At 43.4% G+C, this 19,646-nt stretch overlaps 1 protein-coding gene across 1 annotated transcript in view; it reads left to right on the forward strand.

Annotated features, from left to right (window-relative positions):
* pi4kab (phosphatidylinositol 4-kinase, catalytic, alpha b) overlaps positions 1–19,646 on the forward strand; it is a 314,691-nt gene that overhangs the window by 53,921 nt on the left and 241,124 nt on the right. The window contains exons 9-13 of the mRNA XM_059943702.1: positions 1,794–1,859; positions 5,840–5,936; positions 8,481–8,672; positions 13,681–13,781; positions 17,722–17,851. Of these exons, the coding sequence (XP_059799685.1) occupies positions 1,794–1,859; positions 5,840–5,936; positions 8,481–8,672; positions 13,681–13,781; positions 17,722–17,851 (586 nt within the window). The remainder of the gene's footprint in view (positions 1–1,793; positions 1,860–5,839; positions 5,937–8,480; positions 8,673–13,680; positions 13,782–17,721; positions 17,852–19,646) is intronic.

Raw genomic sequence — 19,646 nt, forward strand, 5'->3', positions numbered from 1 at the left:
ATATTGACTGACATCTCCTTAGAGCAGGGGGTTTAGATGAGGTGGAGTTTGTTAGATGTGTTCAGGAAGGTTTCCTGACACAATATGTTAATAAGCCAATTACAGGAGAGGCTGTACTTGATTGGCTATTAGGAAATGAACGAGGGAGGAGATTGCTGAGTCTCTGGCAATGATCTTTGTGTCATCAATAGGGATGGGAGTAGTATTGGAGGTTTGGAGGGTTGCAAATGTTGTTCCCTTGTTCAAGAAAGGGAAGAGAGATAACCCAGGAAATTATAAACCAATGAGTCTTACTTTAGTGATGGGTAAGTTGTTGGAGCAGATCCTGAGAGGCAGGATTTATGAACATTTGGAGAGGCATAATCTGATTAGGAATAGTCAGCATGGCTTTGTCAAGGGCAGGACATGCCTTATGAACCTGATTGAATTCTTTGAGGATATAACATAACACATTGATGAAGGTAGAGCAGTGGATGTCGTATATATGGATTTCAATAAGGCATTTGTTCCCCATGCCAGGCTCAATCAGAAAGTAATGAGGCATGGGATCCAAGGAGACTGCTTTGTAGGTGTAGAACTGGCTTGCCCACAGAAGGCAAAGGGTGGTTGTAGATGGTTTGTATTCTGCCATCCAAGCCTCTGTAATGGCCACCACATCATAGCTCCAAGTACTGATCCATGCTGTAAGCTCAGCTGCTTTGTTCACAACATTCCCTGCGTTAAAATAGCCACATCTCAAACTCATACTGCTTCCTTTCCGCAATGAATACAGGTAAACCTGCCTTGCCTCATTATAGCCTAAGCCCCATCACTCTGCCACCTCTCACTCCGCTGACCGCTCGAAATGCTGTCCGCTGGATAAAGCGGTCTTTTAAAAAAACTTTTACGCTCTACTGGCTGACATCATGCACCTGCACAGTCTTGCCTCTCATTTACCCCAAGTAGTAAAATGCCTTCGCTTTGAAAATCCTTAACTGTTCCACTCACAGCCTTCTTGCTTAGAAGTTTGAAGTGGTACATTTCGATAGGTCAAATTTAAAGGCAGAATAGAATTTTAATGGCAAGATTCAGCAAGATCTTGGGGTGCACACCATAGGACACTAAAAGCTGCTGCGCAGGTTAACAGTGTTGTTAAGAAGGCGTAGGGTGAGTTGGCCTTCATTAACCATGGGATTGAGTTCAAGAGCTGTGAGGTAATGTTACAGCTAAGTAAGACCTTGGTTAGACTGCTCTTGGAGTACTATGTTAGTTCTGGTCACCTTAGTATAGGAAGGATGTGGATACTATAGAGAGTGCAGAGGAGATTTACAAGGATGTTGCCTGGATCAGAGAGCATGACTTATGAGAATAGGTTGAGTGAACTTGGCCTTTTCTCTTTGGAGTGATAGAGGATGAGAGGTGACCTGATAGAGGTGTATAATATGATGAGAGGCATTGATGGTGTGGATACCCAGAGGCTTTTTCTCAGGACTGAATTGGCTAACATGAGGGGTTATAGTTTAAGGTGCTTGAAAGTAGGTACAAGGGGGATGTCAGAGGTAAGTGACATAGAGAGTGGTGGGTGTGAGGAATGCACTGCCAGCAAAGGTGGTAGAAGCAGATGCAATAGGTCTTTTAAGAGACTCTTAGATAGGTACATGGAGCTTAGAAAAATACAGGGCTATGTGGTAGGGAAATTCTATGCAGTTTATAGAATTGGTTACATGATTGGTACAACATTGTGGGTTGAAGGTTTCTATGTTTTGATGTAATTCATTTTGCAGCTAAAGATGCTTCTATGTTTCTTTCCTTAGGTGAAACGCATTGTGGCTGAGCCAGTTTTAAAAGCACTGGATGCAACGTTAACTGAGGTTATTGAGGTAAAGGATTGTACTTTGTTTTGGAATTGTTGCATTAGATACTGCTTTCTTTATTCGGGTTAAAGGCATTGTTAATTTAGAGCAGCCGTGAGCAAAAGAAGATGAGTGTCCGAGAGCTCAGCACATTGCACCCCATCTTTTCATTTCTACAGTCTGATTCAATCTAGACTTGAGGAGGTGATGCAGAAGTCTGTTCGGTCATCACAAACGTACTCCAGTTAGAAAACAAGGACAATCTGGCCTTAGTCAAGATCCTCAAACAGAGGTTATAGTGTCACTCTATTTGAAAAACACCACAGTGTTGCCTTTCAGAGCACGGAGCTCAAACTGCAACTTGAGGTACTTTGTCATAGTTACATAGAACACTGAACACTGAAATAGGTCCTTTGGCCTACCTAGTCCATGGCAAGGTGTCATTCTGGTTAGTCCCATCAACCAGTATCTGGACCATTGCCCAGCTATTTACCCACCCGTTCTTCCCTTAAATGTTACAATCGGACCCTTAGTCACTGCTTGCACTGGCAGCTCGTTCCACACTCATACCACCCTTTACGTCATAGGTTTCCAACCTTTTTTTTTGGTGGCATGGACCCCTACCATTAATTGAAGAGTCTGTGGACCCCTGGTTGGGGGTTCCTGCTCTAAGTGAAGAAGTTGCTCCTCAGGTTCCCCTTACATATTTCATCTTTGACCCTTAACCTATAACCTCTAGTTTCTAGTCTTAGCCAGCCTCAGTGGAAAAAGCCTGCTTGCATTTACCCTGTCTACTTTGTCTATTGGTTTAAGATAGCACTGGTGAACCTCAGTGACTTCTGCTTGGTGGCTAACAAAACAAGAATAGCAACTAAACACTTTGTGAAGGAGAGAGTAGGTTCTGCACTGCAAGCAGGCACTAAAACCTCTAAAACAACCTGTGTAGGCTCACATCTGGCACTGCTCTGCCAGCTCCTGGTATTTGACTTCCTTACGCTTGAATGTCTCCACAATCCAGTCTTCCCAAGGCATTCTCTGTTCGACCTTGACCATCTGCTTCAAGGTTTCTGACAGAATGGCCAGGTCAGGCCTAAGGGACGATGATGCAGTGAAATTACACTCGTCTGCTTGCAGGTAGCCACAAAGCAAGAAACCAGTAGAACCCAATTTAAAAAAAAAAGAAAGACCCAAGCCCCTGGGCAAAGGAAGAGAAGGAAAACCATACAGTAGAAGCAAGCGACAGCATTCTGAACCAGATTGAATCCTTGGATCTGTTCTCTAGAGTAGGTCTGGACTTGGTAGCACAGCAACTGGAGCAGTTCACCGTCAAGAGATGAATGAACATTGCGGGAGAGCGAGTGAAATCAGCCCGAAGCTCGGGCTTTCCAGTCTATCTAGTCTGGCGTTTGAATTGTCCAAGCTCTGGTTGTTGCCTCGCTCTACAACCTGGACCTCAGCACAGTGATACACTTGGGCCGCCCAGTCCAAAGCCGTTCTTGATCTCACCAAATTGGGCTTAGCACTTGGAGTGATCTAACCTATACAGTGAGTCCCACCGCAAGTCTTCCTGGGAACTCAAAATTTCTTTCCTTTCCAATTGCAAGCACCTGAGTGACATGCACACTAGATACTTAGATAATAAACTTACTTTGAATGTGGGAAACTTTCACTCAAATGAAAAAACTTGCTTTTCTTGGTAATTGTCACTTTTCTTGCCAGCGTAACAGGATTCTGCAGAAATGGATGTTTTTATTTCTGTCTATTGCCTGTTTGGCTGGCCCCAGGTAAATCATTAAAATGAACGTAATTCCAATGTGTTTGGTTTTGTATATGATAATTAAAAATTATTCAGCACTGTACATAGGACATAGGAGCAGAATTACTCCATTTGGCCCATTGAGTCTGCTCCACCATTCCATCATGGCTCATTTATATTCCCTCTTAATCCTATTCTCCTTGCCTTCTGTCTGTAACCTTTGACATCTTTACTCATCAAGAACCCATCAATCTCTGCTTTCAATATTCCAAAATTACTTGGTCTTCACAACCGTCTTTGGCAATGAATTCCACAGACTCACCACCCTATGGCTAAAGAAATTCTTCCTCATCTCTTTTCCAAGGGGCATCTGAGGTTGTTGCCCTCTGTCTTGGACACCCCCAATACAGGAAACAGCCTCTCCACATCCACCTGTTACAGGCCTTTCAATATTCAATAGTTTTCAATGACATTCCCCTCCCCATTCTCCTAAACTCCAGTGCAAACAGGCACAGAGCCATCAAAGGTTCCTCTCATTCCTGAGATCATTGGGATCAGGGAGGAGAAAAATACTTGCAATTAGAAAGGAAAGAAATTTGGAGCTCCTGGGAAGACTTGGGTGGGACTAACTGGATAGTTAAAAACACAAACATGAGGAAGTCTGCAGATGCTAGAAAATCCAAAGCAACACACATAAAATGCTGGAGGAATTTTGCAGGTTGGGCTGAGAACTCCAAGACATTACTGTTTACTCTTTTCCAGAAGTGCTGCCTGGCCTGCTGAGTTGCTTCAGTATATTGTGTGTTTTTATTAGATTTCCAGCATCTGCAGACTTTCTCTTGCTTGTGATTGGTCCTCCAGCATTTTGTGTGGATTGTTACAAAACCTATTGTGGGCACAGTGGTCATCTATACTGTGAGGTGGCACGATAGTGTAGTGGTTAGCACAACGCTTTACAATACCAGTGACCCGGGTTCAATTCCCATCACACGGTAGTGTAGTGGTTAGCACAACACTTTACAGTACCAGTGACCCGGGTACAATTCCCATCACACGGTTGTGTAGTGGTTAGCACAACACTTTACAGTACCAATGACCCGGGTTCAATTCCCAACGCACGGTAGTGTAGTGGTTAGCACAACGTTTTACAGTACCAGTGACCCTGGTACAATTCCCATCACACGGTAGTGTAGTGGTTAGCACAACGCTTTACAGTACCAGTGACCCGGGTTCAATTCCCAACGCATGGTAGTGTAGTGGTTAGCACAACGCTTTACAGTACCAGTGACCCGGGTTCAATTCCCAACGCACGGTAGTGTAGTGGTTAGCACAACGTTTTACAGTACCAGTGACCCTGGTCCAATTCCCATCACACGGTAGTGTAGTGGTTAGCACAACGTTTTACAGTACCAGTGACCCGGGTACAATTCCCAACGCACGGTAGTGTAGTGGTTAGCACAACGCATTACAGTACCAGTGACCCGGGTTCAATTCCCATTACACGGTAGTGTAGTGGTTAGCACAACACTTTACAGTACCAGTGACCCGGGTTCGATTCCCATCACACGGTAGTGTAGTGGTTAGCACAACACTTTACAGTACCAGTGACACGGTTCGATTCCCATCACACGGTAGTGTAGTGGTTAGCGCAACGCTTTACAGTACCAGTGACCCGAGTTTAATTCCCATCACACGGTAGTGTAGTGGTTAGCACAACGCTTTACAGTACCGGCGACCCGGGTTCAATTCCCATTGCAGGGTAGTGTAGTGGTTAGCACAACGCTTTACAGTATCAGTGACCCGGGTTCAATTCCCATTACACGGTAGTGTAGTGGTTAGCACAACGATTTACAGTACCAGTGACCCTGGTTCAATTCCCATCACAAGGTAGTGTAGTGGTTAGCACAACGCTTTACAGTATCAGTGACCCGGGTTCAATTCCCACTGCTGCCTGTTCTCCTTGTGACCACGTGGGTTTCCTCCAGCTGTTCCAGTTACCTCCCACTTGCCACTCGGTAGGTTAAATGATCATTATAGTTTGTCCTGTGATCAGATTAGGATTAAATTAGGGATTGCTTAGCACCGTGTCTTGGAGGGCCGGAAGGGTCTATTCCATGCTGTATCTCATTAAATAAGATTATGGGCTGACGGGTCTCTGTTAATTCTGAATGAAAGTACTGAATTTTCAATATTTCAGTAGAATAAAATAAATCTGATTGCAAATAAAGTTTTTATTTATTTTGACATTTAGGCAAATCCTAATCTGGACCTGTACTATCGAAACTTCAGCGATCCTCTTTATGTCGTGGTGTTTAAAATGTTGAGGGACACTTTATATCACATGAAAGGTGAACTTCTCTTCCCAACCTTTTCTGTTATATTTGTGTGCACTTGTGGTATTGACTGAAATGGTCACTTAATTCTCCTTCTGGAACTTTTGTTTGTAATCTTTTGTATAGTGTGTCACTTATTATCATGAAATTGGTTGGGTTTTGCTGCATTTTAGTGAATGACGGTAGTCCCTCCTAGGATTACAGAAAGACCAAAGTGAATTTCAAGGAGTGAAGAAGTGAGATGCTCCCCAGCACAAAGCAGAGAAGGGTGAGAGGATTCCACTGCTTTTCTCAGAATCTTCTCTCATTACACCCCTTCTCTTTATAACAGCCTCTCACCTTCCCACTCTAAGTCCTGACCTGAAATGTTAACTGTTCCTTTCCTCCCGCCGGTGCTGCTTGACCTAGTAAGTTCCCTCAGCAGACTGTCTGTTTCTGTTTTCACTGCCACTCTGTTTCCTGTTATATCTCTGATGCTGTATCTACACTGCTTCATATAGTGTGGTTACTCTCCTTTTGTTCCGTAATACTTTCATTTCGATGACACGTTCTATGTGATACTTTAGAGTCATTGAGCAAACAGCACAGAAACAGGCCCTTTTTCCCTTCTAATCTGTGCTGAACTATTATTCTGCCTACTCACATGGATGCAATGTCTCCCATCCATGTACTTAACCAACTATTTCTTAACTGTTGAAATCAAACCCTCATCCACCACTTCCGCTGGCAACTTGTTCCACACTCTCACCACCCTCTGAGTGAAGAAGTTTCCCCTTAGACAGTTTATCTTTCATCCTTAATCTATGACCTCTTAGTTATAGTCCCATCCAACCTCACTGGGAAAAGCCTGCTTGTATTTACGCTATCTGTAACCCTCATAATTTTGTGTGTACCTCTGTCGATTCTTCCCTCATTCTCCTACTACGCTTCTGGAAATAAAGTCCGAACCTTTTCAACTTATCCTGTAACTCAGCTTCTCAAGCCCTGGCTTTCATTAGTTTTGATGCCGCTTGGTAATGTAGGCTGAGCTATAAACAACTGCCTCTATCACCATACCAGGCAGCACATTACAGGCATCCGCAACTCTGAGTAAAACCCTACCCCTCACATCCCTTTGAACCTACATCCTCTCACGTTCAATCCATGCCCTCTGGTATTAGAGATTTCAATCTTGGGAGACAGATACTCCTGTCTACTATATTTATGCCTCTCATAATCTTATAAACCTCCATCAGATCTCCCCTCAGTCTCCCGTGCTCCAGGGAAAGCAATCCAAGTTTAACCAGCCTCTCGTGATAGTACATACCCTCTAAACTAGGCAGTATCCTGGTGAACCTCTTCTGCACCCTCACTAATGCCTCAACATCCTTCCTATAGTAGGGCGACCAGAGCTGTGTGTAATACTCCAGATGTGGCCTAACCTGAGTTTTATGAAATTGCAATATAACTTCCTGATTTTGAACTAAATGTCTTAACTTAAAAAAAAAGCAAGCATTTTTTAAGCCTTCTCAACCACTCGTAATTAGTCATTGTCTGGTGATTAGGCTCGGTTTAATCGGGGGGGGGGGGTCGCTGGGTGGTGGGGCTCAAAGGGCCAGAAGAGTCTATTCCACGTTGTATCTCAATCGATAAATAAACTTATACAATTACACTTATGGGAATAAATAAACTAGGAATTATTTATTTTGTCAATGAATTGTCAAGTATAATACTAAATAATGTATGTTGTAAGGATTTTGTGATTAAAATGATGGTCAATAAGACAATCTGCCTGATTTTTGCTCCAAGTCAGTACTCTTTTTTTCATTGATTTGTCCTTTGAAAGAGTAGAAATACAACATCAATCACAATTCCTTTATTGACCCTCTCTGAATCTTTTAAAAAAAAAACTGTCAGATGAGTTGGGTTGATTTTACCTTTAAGAAATCCATGCTAGCCTTCTCTAACTACTCCAAGTGACAGTGTATTATGTCCCCTATTATTGTTTCTAGAATCTTGCATGCTACTGAGTTTGAAACTCATGGTTCAAGGGACATCAGGGTCTTGTTTTGATGAGAGCATGTCACTTACTTACTTACTCTCCATTATGCCGCTGGCTTTAGGGCAGCAATGAAGGTCCTTCAGTTCTGGTGCTGTTCAGGGCTTCCTTCATCATTTCAGTAGCTTCCTCTTGACTTTCACTGCTGTCAAGCATACAAGTCCCGGGTGGAGACCCAGGAATACCTTTGCACTCAGATATAGGAGGATTCTTCATTGCTGTTTCCATAACAATTTTGTTTGACCAGTCAGGGTTGTTAGCCCTGAGCTGAACCCCAGAACCTGGGAAAACAGTGGACCACTCTTAGTCTGGCCTGTTTGGCATGGGTGACCCCACCAAAGCATAAAGCTGAACCAACATAGCTGTCCGGGTCATTGAGACACACAAGCCTCCAAACCCTATGACAAGGTTGTGGTCCTCTTTGAGGGGCATGCCACTATAAGTGAAGAAGTAGACATTTGTTAGACCTTGGTTAAACTGAGTTGATCTCTGCTGGCCAACGGCACTCTTTGTTCTTACAGATTTGCAGACCACATTTGTGAAGGAGGTTCATGATTTTGTACTCGAGCAGTTTAATAGCAGTCAGTCAGAACTGCAGAAGATCTTACACGATCTGGACTACTTCCATACTGAGTTTAGCCCTCTGAAGCTCAGATGTCAAGCAAACGCAGCATGTGTGGATTTAATGGTTTGGGCTGTTAAAGATGAGCAAGGTAGAGATTCTAAAAATGTAGATGTTTTCTCTGTATTTTCTGTACAGTATAAGTTTATTACCATTTAACTATATACATGTATACCATCAAATGAAACATTTTTCCAAACCAGGGTGTAAAGCACAGTAGTACACATAACACACAATAACTTAGGAAAGTAAGGATAAAATTTACAGATGAATTATGCATAAATAAACAAAGTAAAATGCGTAAATTAAATATTGTAAGATACTGAACTGATTAATTGGAGACACTTTGAATGTGATGTGAGAGGGAGTTCAGAAGCGGCAGGGAGGTTCTTCCCTAAGGGAAGAAACTGCTTCCCATCCTGTCTGCTCTTGTCTTCATACATTGTCTACATCTGCCTGATGGTAGAAAGTCAAAGAGGATGCTGGCTGGATAGGTGGGATCCTTGATAACACTATGGGCCCCGCTAACGCAGCGCTCCTGGTAAATGCCCCCAGAGGATGGTAGAGAGAACCCTATGATCCTCTCAGTTTTTCTCAGTCCTACGTAGTAACTTTTGGTTTGATGCTTGGCTGCTCCCGTACCAAATGAAGATGCAGCTTCTCAGGGCTCGCTGAATGGTGCTCCTATAAAACTCAGTTGTGGTGGTGCCATTTTAAAAAGTGAAAATAAAATTCTAAAAGCAGAAGTCTTTTCTTTGAAAGGCAATTAATGCTGGGTCAATTTTTAACTCAAGACCTGAGCTGAATAGATTTTTGTTGGGGGTGGCATGACACGGTGGATCCTCAATTCCACCATGAAAGTCACTATGTCATCTTGACAAAGTGATTTCCACGCAGTCTTTTGTGAAGTGGAGAATATTATAACTGGTCATCCAATTACTAAAGCGTCATCCTGTCCCAATGACTTGGAAGCACTAACACTCAAGCATCTGTTACTTCTGAAGACCTCACCATTCTTACTGCCAGGAGAGTTCCAAAAGGAAGACTTTTGTGGTCATCGTAGATGGAAGCAGGTCCAATACATGTCAGACTTGTTTTGGAAATAGTGGGTCAAGATGAATTTACCATAGTTACAGGAGCATCAAAAATGGTCAGGCACAAAACACAATTTCCTCCCAGGAGACATTATTCTTATAGTTGACGACACAGCACCTCAAAACACATGGATCATTGGAAGGTTCATTCAAGTCTTTCCAGACAGCAGAGGATTTGTGTGGCAGGTGCAGTTTAAGACCAAAACAAGCTGTCTGGACAGGCCTATAACCAAGATTTACCTTTTGCAGGATGCAGAGGTTTGAGGAGCTACAACTCCAGAAACTTCATGACTTTGATTTGACTCACTGACTTCACAGATATTGATGGTAAAGATCACCCTGAACTGGGCTAAGTGCTAGTAACACTTTATTGTGCCATTAACCTGGGTTCAATTTCTCCACTGTCCACATGGAGTTTGTATGTTCTTCCTGTGACCGCATGGGTCCCCTCTGGGTGCTTCAGTTTCTTTCCACATCCCAAAGATGTACAGATAGTATGTTAATAGTGCATGTGGCTGTAAGTTGAGGGGAAGTAGTTGGAGTCAGGTCAAGGCTTGTCTGAGACAGAGCTGATTTGGAAAGGTTGGATATGGGTTGGAACATGGCGGCGAGGTGCAAACCCAGATTATATCGATGTGGCAGAGCCGGGTCCCTGTATGATGAACTGAGGCTGATGATATGGACCTGCTCCGGCTACATGCTTCATTTCTATAGACTCCAGTTCTGAATGCTGTTGCTTTCTTTATTGTTTGCAAGAATTAAAAACACACTTGGACTAAGATGTTAACTGTCCTGTGCTATCACCAGTGGGATCATCAGTTGATCTGCCACCTGTCTTCAGGAATTTCGGCCCGCTTATGATCAAGACTCCCTCAAGGTGGCGGGCCAGCAGTGCTAAAGCACCACCTCCCACTGGTGAGCTTAAAAACTTGGCATCCGCCTCTATCAGAGTTGTTGGTCGCTTCCATCCAACAGATAGTCTACTCTTCAGGTGTCTATGCAACAAGTGTCTATGAAGGGTTTGCAAAAGATGGATATACTATCCAACTATTTGCCCCTCTGGGCGTAGTTGGTCCACACCCATGATGATCCTGTCTCTGCTGCCTCAGCTACAGCCCTGCTGGTTGACTTGCTCTCTCTTCTAGTCACACAGTCACTTCTGGATGGTGAACGCAATAAAACCATGGCAACCTACTTCAAATGGATAGCATGAGACCTTCCACCCTCTGTCTCTGCACTCTGATCTTAATTCTGCATACTTGGTTAACTTGCACTCATGGGCTTCATCGATGTTGTCGTCCCAAGGGACTGTGCGTTCACCAATAACCACTTCTCTACTGGTGTCAGACCATATGATTATATCAGGGCGCAATGTGGTGAAAGCTATTTGCTCCGGGAAACTGCTTTTCCCTTCCAGATCAGCCTTAACACACCAATCATTGGCTGAAGAAAGTATGCTTGATCGTGGGCTTGAGCTGTACACCCTTGAGTTGGAGCCTTCTTTCTCAAATGATATGCGATGTTCTGTGCAGCATGGGGCATGAGATAAGTTGTGCTGCAGTACTCTCTGCTCAACTGCTTCTGTTACAACTTTGAGAATATTGTTACGTCTCCAAGTGTACATGCCGCTGGGAAGATTGACTCTGCATGCACTCAAAATATGTTGAAATATTCCCTTCTCACCACAAGCAGCGCACCTCTCTGTCTCTTATCTTCATACCAGGTGCTGAGGTTGGCAGGTGTAGGGAGCAGGTCGTACGCTGCTCTGCATAGAAAAGAAATGCGGAGCGGTTCTATCTGCCACAGAACATTCCAAGATAGATGTCATTGTTCAACACTTTCCCACCAGGTCCAAGCCCTTGTTTGGCCAGGCCAGCTGTTTTAGCTAACCTCTTCTTCTCTACTACCTCTCGAATTTCTTGCGTTACAAGCTCACGGCACTCCTTACCTGTAGAAGATGACCACTACTTGTGGATTGGCCATTCAAGTCCCTGGCAGCCTAGCTGGGTAGACTCAACCGTCTCCTTGTGCTTCAATCCAGACTCTGTCTCATGAACTGCTACATGTGCTAACCACTTCCTGCCTGATCTCACATCTGGCTGGGTGTTCTTGATGACAGGGTCTTTTGAGTCTCGAAGCACCAAGAGAGATCTTACCTTGGCTACCATGACCTCTTCAACAAGGGATTGCACTGGGGTGGTAAGCTTTGTCTGGCTACTGTGGATTGCAATTGGTGAGGCTGCTCGGTACTCCAAGCCACTTCTTCACATATTTGTTGATCTTCCGTTCCATTGCCTAAACATGGGACATTGCCACTTCATAGACAGTTAGTGGCCACATTATCCGTGGCATCAGTCCATACTGCAAGCACCACAACTTCAACTTGCCAGGCAAGCCACACTTGACGACAGATATTAGACTTCTGCTGATCTGTTCTCCTGTCTCTTGACCCCTCTTGGTGTCTCTCAGCTCCTCTTGTGTACCATCGCCCTAGGCTCTTAACTGGTTGGTCCTGAATGGATGGGGTCTCCTCTCCACAAAGGGGGAAATGAAAGTCAGCCAGCTTTCCTCTCCTAAGAACAAGGCTCCTTGACTTCTTGGTCTTGAACTTCATTCTTCCCCAATCCATTAGCTCCTCGAGTCTAGATGGTACACTTTCCACTGCCTCCGTGCTAGGACCCAAAAGGGTGAGATAGTTGATGAATGCTTGTATTGGTGGCAACTCCCCTCCGCCATCAAGTACGACACCTGGTCCCACTGATTCTGCAGCCCTCACAACGACCTCCATGGCTAACACAAAAAGAATGAGTGAAATCGCACATCCCATTGGGATTCTAACATCCAAGCTCTGCCACCTAGTTGTAAACTGCTGAGTGGAAAACCTCATCCGGAAATCATTGTAGCACTGCATAACAAAGTTCCTCACCTTAGCAGGAATCGATAGGAATTCCATCGCAAACTCAATCAGGGCATGGGGAACAGAACCTTGCGCATTTGCAAGATTAGCCAAACTACAGCCAGATTTCTTCTCAACCTTTTTGACTCCTGGATGGTATGACACGTCGTACTAATATGTTCAAGGCATCCCAGGAAGCCTGATATTCCTGCCTTCTACACAGATGTATTTACCAATCCATTCTCTATCACAAATGAAGATATTCTTTTTGCTAGAATGCCAAACATAATCCTCCCCTCTACATTCAGGAGTGAAATTGGTTGGAACTGATTCAATGTAATAGAATACTCTTCCTTCGGGATGTATACTCCTTCAGCCTCACTCCATGACAAAGGAACAACACCTTGTCTCCACACCACCTTTAACAATCTCCACAAGTATTTCCTCAGCTCTTCACACTTCTTGAACACCTTGTACGGCACTCCATTAGGTCCTGGCACTGAACTTGCCTTTCTGTTGAACCGTTTGACTTCTGCCAGTTTGGGTTCTGACAGATTGAACTTCACTCTTGGCTCGGTAGGCTTCACAAGCCCTGAAATGTCAAGCGAAGGAGCCTCCCACTGTTCGTTAGAGTCAGGGCTTGCCAGGTGATCCTCACGTTCTTGCTGAGAGATGTTAAGCTGCCCGCTCTTACTTAACTTACATAATTTGTGTTTCTTTTTCTCTGCACATTGAGTGTTAGATTTTATTTTTGTGTTTCTTGTTTTACGGCTGACTATTAAGAGATGAATCTCCAGGTTGTACAATTTATACGTACTTTGATAATAAATGGACTTTGAACTTGGGAGGTGTAGGCTTGTTGGGCCAGATGAACCCATCACTATGTTGTATCTCTAAATAAAATATATTTTTTTAAATTAGCGTTAAGTTTGATGGGTTTTATTACCTTAAGTTCTCAATCAAGCTAGAATGATGGAATGAGCAATTGTGTTGACTAAGTTTCCTACACCTCCTCATTTATTCTTAAATGATACTTTTTGGGTGTGTATAAATTCTGTACTAAATGAATCATTCTCAACTTTTTAACATGTTCAATCCTTATAACAAAGGTGCAGAAAATCTCTGCTCGAAGCTCTCTGAAAAGTTGCAGTCCAAGACTTCCAGTAAGATAATTCTCTCGCATATGCCTTTGCTGATTTGCTGTTTGCAGGTATGTTTACATTTAAAACTAAATATGAAAAGTTTGTTCGTTTCCCAGTGGCATTTTGCCAAGTTCAGAACTCCAATTAGGCTTTATTTAGCTTTTCTAACTGAGGCCTCGGGTGCTGGGATGGAAACATTACCAAATGAGGTCTAAGGTGCTCCTTCCCTCCAGTAGCCTGCAGGTCACTTTGGGCAAGGTATAGCACCTGCTTAGCAACCTCCCCCCCCCCCCCCGCCCCCCGCCCCCCGATCAGGATCACTTGAAGGTGGTGGATGGTTGTATGAGCAATTGGTGCATATCACAAGTCCTGGTTATGCAACTACTGATGCCAGGCAGACAGTATCTGAAGAGTATTGACAATGGCTGGGGTCACCCTTCGTGTAAAGGCACTGCCCAAAAGAAGTCAATAGCAAACTACTTCTGTAGAAAAAATTTACCAAGAACAATCATGGTCATGGGACACCACAGCACATAACGATGATAATGAAACTGAGGCCTCTCTTTTCCAATGGTAATATTTATTTAGCGATGTAGCATAGAGTAGGCCTTTCTGGCCCCTAGAGCCATGCTGTCCCAGCAACCCCACAACCCTGATTAAGTCTAAACTAATCCTTTTACAATGACCAATTAACTTATTGTCTTTGTACTGGGGGAAGGAAACGAGAGCACCTGGGAAAAACTCATATTTTCCCCGGGGAGGATGTACAGAGACTCTTTACAGAATGGCACCGAAATGACCTCTTGAGCTCCAAAACTCCTCATGCTGTAATAATGTTGTGCTAACTGCCATGCTACCATAGTGCCCAAACTAAACCAATCCAAAGATTAGCTTTATTTGTCAAATATGTCGAAATATACAGTGAAATGTGTTGTTTGCATCAATGACCAGCACAGTCCAAGAATGTGCTGGAAGCAGCTTCCAGCACCATCTTGGCATTCCAACAACTTACTAACCCTAACCCATACATCCTTTGGAATGTGAGAGTAAGCTGGAGCACCTGGAGGAAACCTACTTGGTCACAGGGAGAATGGACAAACTTCTTAAAGACAGTGGCAGGAAATGAACCTCTATTTACCAAGTGCTTATGTTAACCACTATGCTACTCTGCCACCTTCCATAGGCACTGCTGAGTAAATAATACGGAAAATGTCCATTGCACTCAGGCACAGTGCTGATTCATTACAACACAGTTATTCAATTCTTTATTGAAATTCATTCTAAACAACACTTAAAACTTCTTCAGAGCGGCTGCCATTACAGCAAACATCACTCGGCCATTGAGAGTGCTTTACATACTCTCTGAGCTGCAAGCAGCCAATCACATATTAGTTCATGCTCTGCCTTCCCCGCATGTGTAAATGTTCTTGCTCCCTCGCCAATTTATTCCATTTTTTTCGCCCTTAATGTCTGGAAAACAGTGTGCAACTTCCAGTGAGATTAGTACATCTAAGGTATCTAGCAAAAGTATTAGGATGGATATGAAATTGCAAGAGATACGGCGTTTGGAAACTGGTAAGTGTTGGGTTGATGTTGGCGCCTCTTTGAAATTGGCTACATCAATAATCAGAACAATTATATAAAATGCAGACAAGATAAAAGTTTCTGCAATGGTGACCTCAAAATTATCATCAACGAAGGTTATTCATTCAAGGAGCCATTTGTTTGAAGAAATGGAAAATAGACTAAATATTTGGGTGGATATTTTAGTATAAGCCCGCTGATACTAATGGAGCAGGAAGCATCTTCAATCATACTCAAGAAGAAAAAGTAGATACATTCACAGCCAGCAGAGTTGGTTTGAAAGATTTAAAAAGCACAGTAATCTCCATAGTGTATGTATCTTTGGTGAAGCAGCTAGTGCAGACAGCAAGGCAGTCCAGGATTTTCCTGCAACACTGAAGACCATAATCAAAGTGGACAGTTATCCTCCCAAGCTTGTCTTCAATGCAGAGAAACATGCATCTGGGTTCAAGACTGCAAAGGACTGGTTAACTCTTGCTAGGAGGCAATGCTAAAGGTGACTTTAACTTAAACTGTATTGTGATTTTTGATTGTGTATTAGTCTGAAACACCACAAGCAATGGATGTCATTTTAAAGTCAATTCTATTGGTTTCAAGCAAGAAAGCCTGGGTGACGATTGATGTTTTCCAAAATTATTTTGTTTAGTCTCATATTTTTATCCAGCGGTGAAGTGTTATTGTGAGGAGCATGACCTTGAACCTAAAACATTCTTGGTGCTTGACAATACACCAAGAGCCACCCTGAGAATCTTGACGTGCTTCGGACCTGCGTTCCTATAGAAGTGGTTTAACTTCCACCCGACACCACTTCATTACTCCATCCAATGGATCAAGGAGTAATATTGAATTTTAAAGCCTACCATCTCATTGCACATTCAAGCAACTTGTAGAGATAATAAAAGTTCCAGACAAACAATCCCATCAGACAATTTTAGAAAAACTACAACGTCATGAAAGCTGTAGACAATATTAGAGCAGCCTAGGATGAATTAATTTCAAAGTGTCTGAAAGGAGTGTGGAAGAAGCTATGCCCAGAAGCATTCAACAATATCCTAGGATTTTAGATGTAACCAGTTATCCAAAACATTGTTGAACTGGCTAGTGAAATGGGATTATCGGATGTTAATGATGGTAATGTTGAAGAGTTACTGCATTCTCAATGGTAAGAGCCTTAATAACCAAGAGATGCAAGAATTGGCAGAGCAATGCATCCTGGCTGAATCTGAGGACACGGACGGAGAAAAGGAAATACCGGCAAGAAACCTCACCACAAAATTCCTCAGCACTAGCATCACCACGATCAAACAAATCATGGACCAGTTCATCGATAATGACTCTGACTGAGAGTGAAGCAATGAGGCAAAGCGAGGTATCCTTGACATGATATCCTGCTACTGAGAACTGCTTCATGAGAGGAAATTTAAGAAAAGGTGGTCAAATTTCGACTTGAAGAAGAAGCCAAAGTGAGAGGAGGACCCACAACCTGGTGCCTCCTCGAAAATGTACCCACCACCTGCTTCCCTCCACTGCTGCTGTGATGTGTTGCTGCTCCACTGATGTACAGGTTAGGCCTATTTGTATGTTTGTTACTCCACAAATTACTGTGTATACATAAAATAATATATATCTCGGGTTTGATTTGTTTTTATCAGGCACACCTGTCCATTTACATAATGTTGTAGTGACCCAGCATAGTGCTGATTTACATGGCACTCCACCTCTGAGGAACACATCCTCAGCTTTAAGTGGGGTCTGAGTACAGGTATATTGCAATTTTAAAATAGTATATGCAGAAGTGTGCAAAAGTCTGAGGCACACACATATAACTAGGGTGCCTAAGACTTTTGCACAGTACTGTAGTAATTTTATGTATTGCACTGCAATGCTGCCAGAAAAAAAACCAAATTCTATGATGTGTGAGTGACAATAAACTTGATTCTGATATGGGTCTTTATTGTGGATTGAGAGTGGGAAGGGAAATACCAGAGACATTCTGTAATGATCAATAAACCAATTATTTGGAATCAAAGGACCTTGCCTGGTGTCTCAGGGCTGGGTGTGTCTGTACCCATGCCACCCCCGCCCCTGCCCTGGCTCTCCTCTGTCACTGGTCCCCCATCTCTCCTGAGGTGCTCCACCCTCACCATTCCCAACATCTTCTGCTCTCACCAGATTTACAAATTCACTCTCTGGTCCATGTTGACAAATACAACACTGTGTAAAAGTGTTAGGCACCCTAACTATATATATGTGTGAAATGTTTTAAAGCAATGGATTTGCACTGTCATTTACTAAAGTCCCCAATTCAAAGCTTGTTAGATGATCATATTGCAAATGATGAACTTGATGTTGTTTTGTTTGGTGGAATTACTGCACATTTTGGATTTCTTTGCATCTTAAGTGTTTTTTTCCTTCTCTGAACAGGGTCTAGGGCATTTATGTGAGCGATTCCCTGTTGCAGTTCATTCTGTGACAACATCACTGAGGGATTTTCTAGTCATCCCTTCCCCAGTACTTGTCAAAGTGTACAAGTACCACAGTCAATACAATTCAGGTAGGTAATACTGCAGTAATTGCACATGTATGTAGTGTTATGATCTTCATCAATGCAGTACTTCAATCAACCAAAAAATGTGAGGGTGAATGCACAAAATGCCAGAGAAGAGGGTCAAGCAGCATCTGTGGAGGGAAATGGAGAGCCAGTGATTCAGGTCAAGACCCTTCATCTGGATTGAAAGATAGAAGGGAGATAGCCAGTAGGAGACAGTGAAGGGAAGAGATGGAGCAAGAGCTGGCTGTTGATAGGTGGATCAGGTGATAGGCAGATGGAGGAGGGGAGAGTGGAAATAGTGACAGAAGCTGGGAGGTGATAGGTGGATTAGGTGAGGGAGGGGTGATGGGCAGATAGAGGAGGGGAGAGTGGGAATAGTGAAAGAGGTGGAAGGTGATGGGTGTGGAGTCAGAGGACTGAAGATGATGGAATTTGACAGAAGAGCAAGGTGGAGCATGGACCCACAGGAGGGCAGATATGAACAGTGGGAGGGAGGGGACCCAGTGAGAGGAGTGTGTGGCTGATGTGTAGATGGAGTGGATGGAGGAGGGTAAAAACAGGATGATCGGGGGCTGGAGCTGGGCATAGGAGGATCGAGGTAGGTCAGAAGGAGAGTTAGAGGGTCAAATGGAGAATCCAGTGTTGAAACTTTGGGTTGCTATCAGATGGAATTATGAATCTGTGAAATTTATTGCCATGGAAGGCAATAATTAGAATAGGTTAGAACTTTATTCCCTAGGATGTAGATTAAGAGGAGATTTGATAGAAGTATACAAGATTATGAAGGATATAGATAGGGTGAATGCAAGCAGGATTTTTCCACCAAGGTTGCATAAGACTGCAACTAGAAGTCATGGCTTAAAGTTGGAAGGTTAGGGGAAACATGAGGTTAAACTACTTCACTTAGAGGGCCATGAGAGTGTGGAATGAGCTGCCAGCTCAAGTGGTGGATGTGACTTTGTTTTCAACATTTTAAAAGAAGTTTGGATAGGTATATGGATGGTAGGGGAATAGAGGGCTATGGAAGGCTGGGAATAGGCAGTGTAAATGGGTCAGTATGGACTCAATGGGCTGAAGGACCTGTTTCAATGCTGTAATTTTCAATGAGTTCAAGTCATTGGTCATATTTAAAGTGGGGATTGACAGGTTCTTAATTAGTCAGGGCATCAAGGTTAAGGGGAGAAGAGAGGAGAATGGATTTGAGAGGGATAATGTCAGTCACGATGAAATGGTGGAGCAGGCTCAATGGCCAAATGTCCTAATTCTGTTCCTATATCTTCTAGTCTTATGAGATGCTGTTCCTACGGTTTGCGTTTAGCCTGACTCTGACAGCGGAGGAGGCTGAGGACAGACATGTTAGTGTGGGCAAGGGGAACGCAATCTAAATGGCTGGCAATGGGTAGCTCTAAGCAACCATGAAGGATGGAATGTAGGTCCCCAGCAAAGTGATCCCCCAGTATGCGATGATATTGTGCGCAAAGGTTTTTCATTTTCAATGATTGAAATCTACAGTGAAAGGCCTTTGTGAAAAACTGCTGGCATTTTGCGTAGCAATGAAGGTTTTCCATCCCTGGCGGTGTTCATTGCTTCCTCTCGGTTTTCATTATTGTCAGTTATGGAAGTCCCAAGTGGAGATTCAGAAATACTGTCACACTCAGATATAGAAGGATTCTTTATTGCCGTTTCCATAACAATTTTGTTTTACTGACCAGGGTTGTTAGCCTTCAGCTGAACCCCTGAACCTGGAGGACCAGTGGACAACTTTTAGCCTGGCCTCAACCCTTTGACCTGTTTGCAC

Source organism: Hypanus sabinus, chromosome 18 (genome assembly GCF_030144855.1).
Source record: "Hypanus sabinus isolate sHypSab1 chromosome 18, sHypSab1.hap1, whole genome shotgun sequence".
NCBI classification, from domain to species: Eukaryota; Metazoa; Chordata; class Chondrichthyes; order Myliobatiformes; family Dasyatidae; genus Hypanus; species Hypanus sabinus.